The 13,924-nt window shown below is 32.4% G+C and overlaps 1 protein-coding gene across 1 annotated transcript in view; it reads left to right on the forward strand.

Moving 5' to 3' along the window:
- The window catches only part of SYCP2 (synaptonemal complex protein 2), a 69,292-nt gene that overhangs the window by 13,107 nt on the left and 42,261 nt on the right, over nt 1–13,924 (forward strand). Inside the window, exons 7-14 of the mRNA XM_065919694.1 lie at nt 2,591–2,676; nt 3,438–3,523; nt 3,794–3,828; nt 4,652–4,794; nt 4,874–4,926; nt 6,115–6,160; nt 6,737–6,832; nt 10,608–10,668. Of these exons, the coding sequence (XP_065775766.1) occupies nt 2,591–2,676; nt 3,438–3,523; nt 3,794–3,828; nt 4,652–4,794; nt 4,874–4,926; nt 6,115–6,160; nt 6,737–6,832; nt 10,608–10,668 (606 nt within the window). The remainder of the gene's footprint in view (nt 1–2,590; nt 2,677–3,437; nt 3,524–3,793; nt 3,829–4,651; nt 4,795–4,873; nt 4,927–6,114; nt 6,161–6,736; nt 6,833–10,607; nt 10,669–13,924) is intronic.

The raw sequence follows: 13,924 nt of genomic DNA on the forward strand, positions 1-13,924 counted from the left end.
AACATTTTATTTCTATTGGAACAATCATTTGCTGTTAAAGTTCTGGCATAATTTTCCAACTCTTGTTGTGTTATCCTAATATTAGTAATTCATTACCTAATTCAGGAATCTACAAATATTTTCTGTAAATGATTAGAGAGAAAATATTTTAGGCTTTGTGGGCCAAGAAAGAAATTGAGACTGTTACACAGGTACTTATTTAACAAGAAAGAAAACACATTTCCACAAATGTTTTATTGATGCAACTCAAAGTATAATGATAATTGAGTACAATGTTTTTATAATACTAATAAGGAGAATAGCATTCTTTTTTGAGAAGATAACAGTGTCTCTTAATTAAGGTTCAGAGTTAGTGTTTGCTGTTGCAAAAACTGATTGCAAGTCTTTTTTGTTCATGCTCATCTATAATGAGATTTTGTGTATATTACATTAGAACATGTCTTTTCAAACTCATGCAGATAATGCCAAATACTGATATCAGTTCATGAATATGTATTTTAATTGAGCATAGTCATCATTTGGCAACATTTATAGAATTAGGTTTTTTTCTTAATATTTGCCTTTTATATATATATGTACATATATATATATGGAAAAAGTCTAATATTCTATAAATACTTTCCAAGGGATGACTATGCTTAATTAAAAGTCATGCTCAAGGTGGTTCAGATATCTGATAAAGAATCTGCCTGCAATATGAGAGACCCGGGTTCAAGCCCTAGGTCGAGAAGATCTCCCCTGGAGAAGGAAATGGCAACCCATTCCAGTTTCTTGCCTAGAGAATTCCATGGACAGAGGAATCTGGTGGGCTACAGTCCATGGGGTCACAAAGAGTTAGACACAACTGAGCACCTAAGACTTACTTTTTTCTTAATGTTTACTTTTTAGAATGACATTGCATTGCAGATTAATCACTTTCAGTTGAAGGTTAGGTGGAAACTCCTCAGTTGCACAGTTAAAATCAGTTTTGAAATATGGAAATTTCCTTTGCACTTATGTCAGCATCCCAAAACACTGCTAGGTCTGTAGTTGGAGCTTGGAAAAAGTATATCATCTATGTTTTTGTTGGAAATGGAGATGTCATTTCTTGTCTTAGTTTTTGAAAGCCTGTTGTGATTCAGATGACCTTTGTTTCATTGAAATGACTTTACTGAAGTATAAGTATCTCATATAAGCACTATTTTTCCTTGGATTTGGGGACTGAATTCATTAAGAAATCTTTATCAACTCTGCAGCCCAAGCTAATTACCAAAGCCATTCATTCATAGGTGTCTAATGATTGCTGAATTCCTAAGAATGAATGAAATTCACCTGAGACTACTATTTCAGTAAAACATCATAGATTTGCATATTTCCACAGAGTACCTGCTGGTGAATACAGCCATACAAAAAGGGACAGCGAGTTGGATTTGGTTTGTGGGACATAGTTTGTCCTTGATCTAGTGAAATTTTTAGTAGTACAGGGAGAATATAGAACATGTTACAACTCATCATCTCAGCTTGTGTTTGGTAGTGCCTTGTACCTAACAATAAATTCAAGTTATTTTATCTCTGTGTTGGTTGGGGAAAAATTACCTAGGATTGGTAATTGAGGCTGGTGAATCCTTTATATTAATAAATGAAGGGGCAGCTGTTTGCTGCTTCAAAGCCAGAACATTTTAAAAGATTGATTGCTCTTTATTTCAGTAGTAGTTAATGCTACCTTTTCATTTGTTTTTTGCATTTAAGATAACAATCTAGTCTAAATTCTTCATTTTTTAGGGGAGAAAACAGTCCTAAAGCACCAATGATTATGAAGTGATCTAACTAGTTTTTTTAAGTAAATCATTTTATCTTTTCAGATAATTCAGTGATTGTTTTTTCTTCTTTTAATGTAGTCACTGTGAAATTGTACATTTTCTGTTCCTATGTTGCCGTTATTTAAAATTATTTCTTAAAAATTATGTTGTGAATCAGCATGGGGCAAATTCCTCTTAATTGGTACTAATAAAGCCTTGTCTTTTGAGAGACTAGGGTCAAATTTAGAAATATGTTATTTAGATCTTCATGAGGAGGTATTAATGACCATTATGAAATTTCGGAGGCATGACTAAAAATTATTGAGGCCAGTTTTTATAAAAACCTCAAAATAGAAGTTTCCAGTTTTGAACTATATTTATCCAATACACTAATACTGCTTTAAATGCCTAAAAAGGAGAACCTGGATCTGGGGTTATTCCTTTGCCAGAGTTCAGATCAGTCACATCTGTTGAATGATGTTTTTTCTTTTTTTTTTAATTTAATTACTCTACAGTATTGTAGTGGTTTTTGCCATACATTTACATGAATCAACCATGGGTGTACATGTGTGTTTTTTCAAAGTTACACAGCTGATTAGTGGCAGAACCAGGACTAAATTTCATGCTTCCTGGTGGCCAGGGAGGCTGCGGGCCACCTTCTGAACTGAACTTGTATATTTACTAGTTTAGTATATTTGCTAGTATAATTACTAGTAAAACTAGTAATTTCTAATATAGTCCTTTCCATTCACTCATATAAGAAAAGGTTGTCCTTTAAAATTCACATTTATCAATAATTGACTTTTATTCAGGTAAAAGACAAATAGTGGAAAGTTTTGTGCCTCGAATTTGTGCCCTGGTTGTTGACTCAAGAGTGGATATTTGTATTCAGCAGGAGGTAAGCCATTATTTAGTTTTTCTTTTAAAAATTAAAGAGAAAGTAGAGACAATTTGGTAGCAATTTATCAAATTGAATAACTATTTTATCTTGGCACTGAATTACCATGTAGTGTATTTCTGTGGTCTTAATTCATTGCCTTGGAGAAGGAAATGGCAACCCGCTCTGTAAAATCCCATAGACAGAGAATTCTTAACAGGCTGTAGTCCATGGGGCACAAAAGTTGGACGCAACTTACGGTTTCAGGAGGAGAAATTCATTGCCTGACATGATGAATATATTATGTAAATATATATTGAACATTTATAACCATGTGAATTTATGTGTATGAATATAGCTCATATGAAAATAAACTGTACCATTTAGATATTAGTTCCTCAGTATTTACATGCTAAAAATAATTTATATAAGTATATACTGATAATGCATGTGTACATGTGTATAGTCATAAGAATAAATATTAATAAGGTGTTTTTTGCTTCCTTAGTTCTTATGATAGAGTAATAATGAACATGTCATGCTGCAGAGTATGAGTGCTTTAAGCATAAGAATTGTGGTATTGTCTATTTTTGATATCCTTTGTTTTATGTTTTCTTGTATTCACTATTTTATGCTTTATAGTCTTTCCTCCACCCTTCATTCCTTGCATAAAATGCTGTGATTAAGAAAAATAGACTTCTAAGTTTATGTACCTATCTGAAAACATATTAATGTTTCACTGAATATATAAAGTTAATTAATTCTCTTTTTTTCTTTTCTAGACTCTAAAAAAAATGAATGTGATGCTTGACAGAATGCCTCAAGATGCCAGGAAAATACTCTGTAACCAACAAATGTTAATTCTCATGTAATAATCTGTACTACATTGCTTTAATTAGTGGTTCAAGTCAAGAATTTAAAGGTTGTTTTATAAGGCAAATAAGGCAACCATAAGCTGCATTAGTAATTAAAATTGGTCAACTGTTATAGATTTCTAATATAGTTTATGGGTATGTTTTCTGCCACAGTCTAATACTAACCAATTGTAAGTTTTAGTGAAGTTTTTTTACCCTAAACATATGAACTTTCTATTTAATTGATGCTTGTCCAGTATATAACCTGCTGTTTTGATTCACAGGAGTAGTATGGGAGAAAGGATTTTAGATGCCGGAGGTGAGTATATTTTTTCAAAATGTTCATATTTGAAGTTATTCCAAATTTATTAATAGAATATAATATTTTAATCAAAATAATATAATGTGAAATTATATGAAAAAATTATAAGCTGCATAATCAAGCAATTTTTAGTTACCTTAATAAATGAAGGATAAATATCTGTGGAACTAATAAAAGAAGTATGATAACAGGAGTCGTCAAATATAATTTGTGCCTAATAGTAGGTTTATGAACAATAACTTAATTTTCCAGTAGATTTTAATTCCTTTTGCTAAGAAATTTCTCAAATATATTTTATGAAATTAGGTTTAATATTCTTGGGATTGATTTGTTTGTAAATGATGTCTTTATTAAAAGAACTGAAATTTTCTTTCCTAAGTTTGTATGAGAAAATTTTGATGTAGTGATTTACATATAGAACAAACCAGTGGCTTCAAGTACTTTAAAATAACTGTAAACATCGTGATATACAAAAGGAAAACAAAGATTACCTATGATTTATAAACTTGTCAGTTATTTTACAATTCACAGCTCTAATAATAATGGAATGATTGTATCTTTGCATATTTAGGAGTTTCTTTTAAATGTCTGTAAAATTTTTTGTTTTATTCCTTTTTTCTGTTAACAAACTTGTCTTGTTATTTGGACTGTGTTCATGCCATGTAATGGTGGGATATTTCTAATCTATATGAAGAAAATGGCAAAAGATGAGTAAATTGCACTATATTCTTTATTTCTCTTGCTTGTTCTAACACCTTATGAAATAGAGTTTCATAAACTTTAATTTTCATAATTTCAAATAATTAACTTTTTTTTTAAGATTATGACTTGCAAGTGGGTATCGTCGAAGCTTTATGTAGAATGACCACAGAAAAACAAAGACAAGAACTGGCTTGTCAGTGGTTCTCAATGGATTTTATTGCTAATGCATTTAAAGGAATTAAAGACTCTGAATTTGAAACAGTAAGTAGTATAAAATAACAAATTAACAAGTTTTTTAATAACTGCGTTTTTTAAAAACTCTCTCTTTTTTAAAAATTAGGATTGCAGGATATTCCTCAACCTTGTAAATGGCATGCTTGGAGACAAGAGAAGGTAAATTTAATGCAAAATACAACCATTTAATTGTAAAAAATAGAGCTCAAGAGGGGAGCACACAATGTTAGTCTTAAATAATCCTCCACTGGTCTTATTTTACTTTGTACTTTTTGGAGGAAAAATACATTTTTAATGAACGTGAATTAATTTTTTCTAAGATTTGTTTACAGTATTTCAGAATTGCATATGCATTTTAAATTTGGTGTTTAAGAAATAATAAAAGTCTAAATATAAATATTACTTGAGCTACCTCTGTCCATATACTGGAATAAAAATGTATAGCAAATATAAATCATTTTCTTTTGTAATTAACATTGTAAGGATGTTCTTTCTGAGGTTATTAAATCTCAAGAATGGTCTAGGTAATACAAATTTTTATCACTTTTGACAATGACTTAGGAAGTATTTTTGTTGTTCAGTGCCTGGCACCTTATAAATGCTCAGCACACATTGGATGAATCAATTCACATTGACTTTACCAAATATGGAGAAAAGATAGGGTGAAGGTTAAGTGCAAGGAGTCATACTATTTGAATTTGAATAGTAGGTACCCCTCTTTCTGTTCTAATGTTGGAAAAGTTGTTTAACCTCACTTGCCTCAGTTTCCATAGCTATAAAATAAGAATACTAATAATATTTTCCCAACCCAGGGATAAAACCCACATCTCCTCCATTGCAGGCAGATTCTTTACCATCTGAACCATCAGGGAAGCCCACAATAATATCTACCCCATGTTTGTTGTGAAGATTAAATGAGATAGCTATGTAAGTCCTTACAATAGTAATTGAGCAAGAAAGTATTCAGTGAATTCTGCCATTTTTATTAGCAGTATTATTCACTTCTGCTCTTCCTATCTAATCCTGTAGGAAAACTTCCATTATATTACTATAAGCTATATTGGGAATCTCTGCTCATAGTCAATAACATGAAGAGTAATTTGGTACAGTTAACTTTAGTCAAAATGGTAGGTTGAGTAGTAGCCTCAAAATAATATGCTTCCTTTCAGAAACAGATTTCCACTAAATTCTCACTTTAAAAAGTAATAAAGAAGGAAACAATGTTTTATTTAAATCATCACTACCGCCTGATTTCCTTTTGATCCTAGGTGTGATTTGTATGGCAAGTCAAAATTATGCTGTGGAGGCTTATTAATTTTTTTTAACTCAAACTACTTTTTCTTTCAGGGTCTTTACATTTCCTTGTTTGTCAGCATTTCTTGATAAATATGAGGTAAATTTTAAAATTTAATACATATTGTTTTAGTTATTAGGTGATTTTTGATGTAGAGGTCAACTGAATTATAGGCTACAAATTGACAGGAACATTAATATTAGTCATAATTAGATCACAAATAACAGCTGGTCTGATATTCTAGATCTAAGTGACATTTTATGAAATGACATATTTGTAGCCAAGGATAAGTAAAATATAAAGCTGTACTTCAAATTATCTTGTTTCCTTAATCAAGCCCATTATTGTTTATTATTCATGAATATATTCAAATGTGAAATTATCTTCAACCTTTATTTGTACTTAAGTATTTGTGATTTTTTGGAGCTGGCTAATTTATGTGTAAAATAGTAAGCAGCTTTTTTTTATTGTTTTAAATTGATATAAATGCTATACTTGCCTTCTCTTTATCTTCTTACACCTTCCAGCTGTACTTTTTTCTTTTTTTCAAAAAACTCAACCATGAATATATCATAATTTTATATTTATATATAACATAATTATAATATGTCATAATTTTCTGTTGTCACTTTTAAAAGCATAGTATGTTCTAGTTTTATATGTTTATTTTATTAGCTGCAAATACCATCAGATGAAAAACTTGAGGAGTTTTGGATAGATTTTAATCTTGGGAGCCAGACTCTCTCATTCTACATTGCTGGAGACAATGATGTAAGTGTTATTCCTTCTATCATTTTGAGTTGTGTGTGTATGTATGTATATAATATCATAATTCACTTTAAGAATATGGATTTCTTTGTATATTTATTTTCTCTTTTTGAATAGATTTCAGTGTTAGCTCTAATAATTTTGATAAGCATGGTAGCCTGTCAAGCTAATTAGAAATGAAAATTATTTCTGATGTTTTATAGCAACAGAAAAAAGCTAAAATTTAACACTAGTTTTTAAATACAAACTTTTCAGAAATTACACGTTAATGATAAAATTTAACATAAAGTGAGCTGAATCTAGAAAAGACAACAGTTACTCAAGTACAGAAACAGTTAAAAATAGCATTAACAAAAATGACAAATGGTCTTATTTTATTCTTTCATAGCATCTTCTATTTGAAAATATTGAGGAATTGATTTTTATGTTCTTCTTTAGAAATGAATTTTAGTTCTTTTCTGTGCTAAATAGTAGCTATGCCTAAACTTTCCAACCAGGTGGTGTGTTTTCTACTGACCCCTTTTGAACCTGAGGAAAATTCTTGAGCCATTGTTTCCAAATAGCCACCACTTAACTGTTTGCTACAGGGTGTGCTTCTAGCTCAAACTGTAGAGCAGAAATCTGAGTAAGAGTTGGTCTGCAGTTTACTGATCTGATTGTGATTGCTGATAATAATAATAATGCTTTTTGTCCAGGTAAACTTTTTATAGACAAACATTAACCAGATGCCTCTTAGGAATTCCACATATCTTTATTTCTTTTTAGAGTACCTTCTTAGAATGCTTAATAATGAGTTCCAGAACCTAGCACTACTTCTCAGAGGCACTGACAGTTTTCATTAGTGTGTTTATTCTTGCAGGCTTTATAGGAGTATTTTTAACTGGATTTTCTTTAGGAAGTAGACTTTCATTTTCGGAGAAGAGGATAGAATAAGACTGGAGTGGTTCCTGACTTTACTTGCTTGGTCTAATGGATGATTCAGGGAAGAAAATAAATAATTTTAGTATTATACATGATAGGGATAGTATAAAATGCATTTATAAGTATTAAATGCCTCATGTGTTCCAGACACTGATCTAGAGAGCCTGGGAGAAAGTTCTTCCCACAGATACATTTGGACTCTCCTTTCCTCTCTGGATTTCTGTGGCAGTAGTGCATTCTCCCTGTGTTCTCTCTCACTGTCCTCAAAGCCTCTCCCCTATTGTGGCTGCTTAAAACCCTCCCTGTGTCTATTTAACATGGTATTCGGGGGCCTTTATGACCTGGGCCCTCACTGTTTCTCTGATAATCTCAGACCCTTCTCCTTGCTTACCGTGTTCAATCCCCATTCATTTTTTTCTTTTCCTCTAAATACCTCTTCAGGTCTTTATCCTTGCTGCCTAGGAACCTCAGGATCTTTGCATCCCATTTAGATATTCTGAAGTAGCTATCCAGCCATATTATATCACATTGTCCTCTTTTTTCTTTTGTAGTAGTTATTGCTACTTAAAATCCTTTTATCTGTTTTTTTTTTTTTTTTTGGTCTATCCCCCACCCCCCGCCATAGAATGTAAGCTTTATTAAATCAGGGACCCATATTCTCTCATTTATAGCTGTTCAAGGGCTCATATTTAAGAATGAATAAATACAACACTCAACTGAAAAATGCTCTGTGTTAGTGATAGAATTCAAAGGAGATTGGAAAGAAGGCAGGCAGTGTAGAGCTAAAGAAAGATTATTAAGTAGGAGACAACATCAGTTCAATAAACATTTAATAAGAACTTACTGTGTGCCAGATATATACTAGGTGTTGAGCATCTCATTCATGTAAAAGATTCTCCTGGTTGGGGGAAAGAGACTAAAAAGGGACAAGACCAGAAGCAGTTAGACTTATGCAGTAATCCAGGTGAGAGGAATTATGGTGGCACAGTTTGGGAAAGTGATGGTGGAGATGGATGGAAATGGATGGGTTTCAGAAACACTTGAGGTAGAATTGAGCAGATTTGGTAATTTGTAGTAAAAAGAGGAAGGATTAATAAAACTTTGGTAACTGAATGGATGGGGATGCTGTTTTAGGAGGATCAATTTTGTAGGGGAAAGATGATGATTCAGTTTTGAATGTTTTGATTGGAGGTGCTTGTGGGGCATTCAGCTGAAGACAACTTGTAGGCAGTTGAATATATTGGTCTGAAGTTCAGATGGGAGAACTGAGCTGTAAGTGGAAATTCAGAAGCTCTCTGTATACAGAAGATAAATAAAACCATGGGATTCTCTGAGTGTCTAGATGACAAAATCATAAGAAATGTATACATGGATAGGCAGATGTATACATGGATATACAAATGTATACAGAATAGGCAGAAGAGACTAGCCTGAAGGATGCTTGACAAATCTGCCAAAAATGATCAAATTAAAAGGGTATCATGTTACAGAAGGGAAAGGAAGGGTGTTTTATGAGAGGAAATGATCAACTCTGTCAAAACACAGTTAAATAAAAACCAGTCATCCAAGAAAGCAATTTTGTTTAAGCCATAGCATTTAGGCATTCCTGGAAAGTTGAAATATTTGTGGAGGAAGTAAAGACAAGGAGAAGAGAACACAGTAGAAGCTAAAGTGAGATGTAGATTCAAGGGAGGGGTTTTTGTTAGGTACTTTAAGGATGAGTGTTTTAAAACTGATCGCTAGAGTAACAATGAATAAAAAAGTTGAGATCAAGAAGAAGAGAACATAATGAAGGGAAAGTAGGGGGTGAAGATGAAATTGGTGGGCACAATATACTGGTAAACTGTTGAACCTGGGTAAGGGCATATTTTGGACTCATAATGATTTCTATTTTTTAAAATCTTTTTGAAAATTTATATAATGTAGACTTTTTTTTTTCCCCCAAAAGGAAAGCTTTGAACCAAGTACCTATCTATATGAGAAAGAGTCTCTTTAAAGTTAGCAGATGGTGATGAGTAGGTGTTATACACAGAGAAATAGGAAGATGCTTAAAGGAGAAAGGAGGATACCAACCTTTTCCTCCTGACCCTGAGGTTTTGAGGTCTGGGAGAATTAGCACCTTGACTGGAGAAGGCTGTAGTTAAATGGTACTGGTTCTCTCAGAATATACACTGGTTTCAATTAAGGCAACTAAGTGGAGGGAGTTAGTGAAGAGACTGAGGATTTAGCGGAATTTTAATAGTCCTTAAATAGCAAATGAACTGGATCTATTTTCATCAAAAGATTACTGGAAGGTTTTAGGATATCATATTTTCGGAAAGGTTTTAATTTTTACTATACATTTTTTGTGTGAATTCACATTATTTATTCATTTATACAAATTTTCAGTGAAAATACTTGGAAGGCGAAAACATTTTAGGTTATTATTCACATGCATTCAGTGTTTGAATCTAAGGATAATCAATTAATGAGTGGGAGTTGGGGGATGAATATGATTTCACAAAACATTTCAGAGGAAGAGATGACAGGATTTGGTAATATTTATTTAAAAAGGTTATAGCCTAATATGAATAGATAGTCATCCTTTTTTTGATTAAGAATAGAAAACCATTAAAGTAATCAATACTATCACTTTTAAGAATGAATAAATAGATTAAATGTGACAAGTATAATATATTATGTAGTCAATTAATAGAACAAGAAATGTGATATATCAACCAGTTACTTAGTGATAGTTTGTTTAAAAAAAATAACCTTTATTATTTGTATAACTTGAAGATAGTGTTTAAAGGAGCTTTAAAGGAGCTTTAAAGCAAGCTTAAATTATTTATGATCTAAACGTGTTTTTAAATTTAAGGATCATCAGTGGGAAGCAGTCACTGTGCCTGAAGAAAAAGTGCAGATATACAGCATTGAAGGTATTAAACTTGTTTTCTATCATTTCTGTTGGAGTAGACATTGCATACTGTATGGAAAAACTCAGTAGACCGATGAAAGCAGATCAACATTCTCATTATGTTCACATCCATAAATGTGATGGTTCACTATCATCAAATTCCCTGACCCTGTGTTACCCCCAACATCTTGTATTTATTTCCTTCCCTATCTAATCTAAAACCTATGATCAGTTATTTTCTTCTCAATATGTACTGGACAGAAATCATTTACCTTGGTAGACTGGCACCACTGCAAATTCAGATATCAAGACATTATTTATTTCAGTAGGCATGTAGTGCTATCTCACGGAGAAGGCAATGGCACCCCACTCCAGTACTCTTGCCTGGAAAATCCCATGGACCGAGGAGCCTGGTAGGCTGCAGTCCATGGGGTCGCGAAGAGTCGGATATGGCTGAGCGACTTCAATTTCACTTTTCACTTTTATGCATTGGAGAAGGAAATGGCAACCCACTCCGGTGGTCTTGCCTGGAGAATCCCAGGGATGGGGTCGCACAGAGTCAGACACGACTGAAATGACTTAGCAATAGCAGCAGTGCTATCTCATGATAGTTTTTATTTGTATTTTCCTAAAACCACTTTTAGGAAAGTTGAGCACTTTTTCATGTGCTTAGTGGCCATTCACATGTTTTTTTGTGTGTGTGAAGTATCTGTTTAAATATTTTGTGCATTTCTTTACTGGACTGCATTACTTTACTGGACTATCTTTTTATTATTAAGGTTTTGAGTTCTTATGTATCTTGGATAGGAATCCTTTGACAAATATATGTTGTATGAGTATTTTCTCCCTGTCTGTATCTTGCTTATTCATTTTCTCAGTGGTCTCTTTTAATGAGTAGAAGTTGTTAAATTTGAAGTCCACGTGATCAGTATTTTTTGTTACATGGTTATTGCTTTGTGTGACCTAAGAAGTTTTTGCCTACTACCAAGTGGCATAGATATCCTTCTGTTTTTCCATAAGAACTTAATGATTTTAACTTTTGTGTTTAGATTTCTGATCCATCTCATTAATATTTGGTTATGGTTCAATACAGGGATTTAGGTTCATATGGGTATACAGTTATTCCAGGACTAGTGGATGAAAAGATTTTTCTTTCCTTACTGGATTTCATTGGTTCCCTTGTTGAACATCAAATGACTGATTTGAGTGTAGGTCTTGCTATGTAGTTCATTCCATTGATCTGTTTGCTATGCCAGTACCACATTGTTTTAGTTACTGTAGATCTATAGTGAGTCTTAAAAGTCAATAGTGTGTAAGTCTTCTAATATTGTGGGGTTTTTTGAGGATAGTTTTGATAATTCTAGACCTTTGAATTTCCATGTAAATTCTAAAATTGGCCTATCAATTGCTACAGAAAACTTGCTAGAATTTTGACTGCTTTTGTAGTTTGATACCAGGAGAAATAACATTGTAACAGTAGTTACACTTTTGTGATGTAGTTATTCTTTTAGATACATTGGAATTGATTTGTCAAATTTAGTTAGAAATTTGGTATTTCATGTCCTAGAAGATCTGTAGTTTTAAGTTTTAAAACCAGGGCATTGTTGAACTTCATAGGATGAATTGGCAAGCGTAAACTTCAGTTTCCTCTAAGAGTATGTGAAGAATTGGTATTGTTTCTTAAGTACTTGGTAGTATTTACCAATGAAGCAATCTGGACTTGTCCTTTTACTTTTCTTTGGTGAAGGCTCTTAACTACAAATTATTTAATACATAAAGGGTTTTTCAGGTTATCTATTTTTTTTTCCTTGAGTAAAGTTTGGTATTTCTGTCTTTCAAATTGTTTTCATCCATGTTGTCAAATTTCTTGGCATAAAGTGGTTTATAATGGTCCCTTTTTATCATTTACTGTCTACAGTTTCTGTGTGATGGTCCCCCATCACTGCTTATACTGATAAGTTGTCACTTATCTTTTCTCCTAATTGGTCTTATGAGAGGTATATCAATTTTTTTGATGTTGTCAAATAACTAGCCTTCTCTAAATGTTTGATAGAGTTCGCCTGTGAAGTTGCAGATGGATTCTTTTTTTTTTAAGCAGGTGGATTCTTAACCATTGGATCACCAGGAAAGTCCTGAACAGTATTTTTGATACTTACACAGAATTCTAGATTGCCTATTGTTTTTGTTTCAGTTTACTTTAAAGATGTTGTTCTTCTGTCTCTTGGCTTGCATTGTTTCTGATGAGAAGTCTCTCATTCTCATGTTTGTTCTTTTTTGTTAAAAGTCTTTTTTCCCCTGGCTGCTTTTAAGATCTTCTCTTTATTAGTGGTTATAAACATCTGATTATAGTGCTTTAGTGTAATTTTCTTCACATTGTTCATTATTAGAGTTCATTGAGCTTCCTTGCTTCTGAAGTTTCTATCCATTGCTCTTCACATTATTTTTTTCTTCTCCTTTTTCTCCTCTCCTTTGAAGGTTCTGACTACACACAGACTAAGCTACATGAAGTTCTCCCACAGCTCGCTGATTCTTTGGGTTCTCCCTCCAAACCCCAGGCTTTTATTTCCACTCTTTTTTCCGTTTAGGTAGTTTTATATTGCTGTGTTTTATTGTGCTAATTAATATTTTTCTGCAGTGTCTAACCTTCTGATATTACTCTGTATAATGTTTATGTCAGGCATTATAGTTTTCATCTCTGAAAGTTTGATTTAGGTCTTTTTTAAAGATAAATTCTTAGTTTTAGAATAGTTTTAGATTACAAAAAACTTTCCAAACTATAAAGTTTCCATATACATCCTCAGCCAATTTCTCTTATTTTTTTTTTTGTGGTAAAAATTACACAACATAAAATTTACCATCTTAAGCATTTTTAAATGTATAGTTCAGTAGTGTTAAGTACATTCACATTATTGTGAAACAAATCTTCAGAACTCTTCTTATCTTGAGCAATTGAAACTCTATAGTCATTAAACAGTTCTCCTTTCCCATTTCCACCCAGTCCCTGTAACCACCATTCTACTTTTTGTTTCTATGAAATTGACTATTTTAAGTGGAATCATACAGTATGTCTTTTTGTGACTGGCTTATTTCACTTAACATAAGGTCTTCTTCTGTAGTTTTAACATCATACTTTTTTAGGGTACGTCTGTCACTGTATCTTAAAAAGTCTACTTGAATCCTGTGTCGTCTTCTGTCTCATTGCTTTTCCATTCATAGCCAATTTTGAGAAAACAGTTTTTACTAAATCTTTCCTTCTCTTGCTTTTCATTTCTGTTTTT

This window comes from Muntiacus reevesi, chromosome 2 (genome assembly GCF_963930625.1).
Source record: "Muntiacus reevesi chromosome 2, mMunRee1.1, whole genome shotgun sequence".
NCBI lineage: Eukaryota > Metazoa > Chordata > Mammalia > Artiodactyla > Cervidae > Muntiacus > Muntiacus reevesi.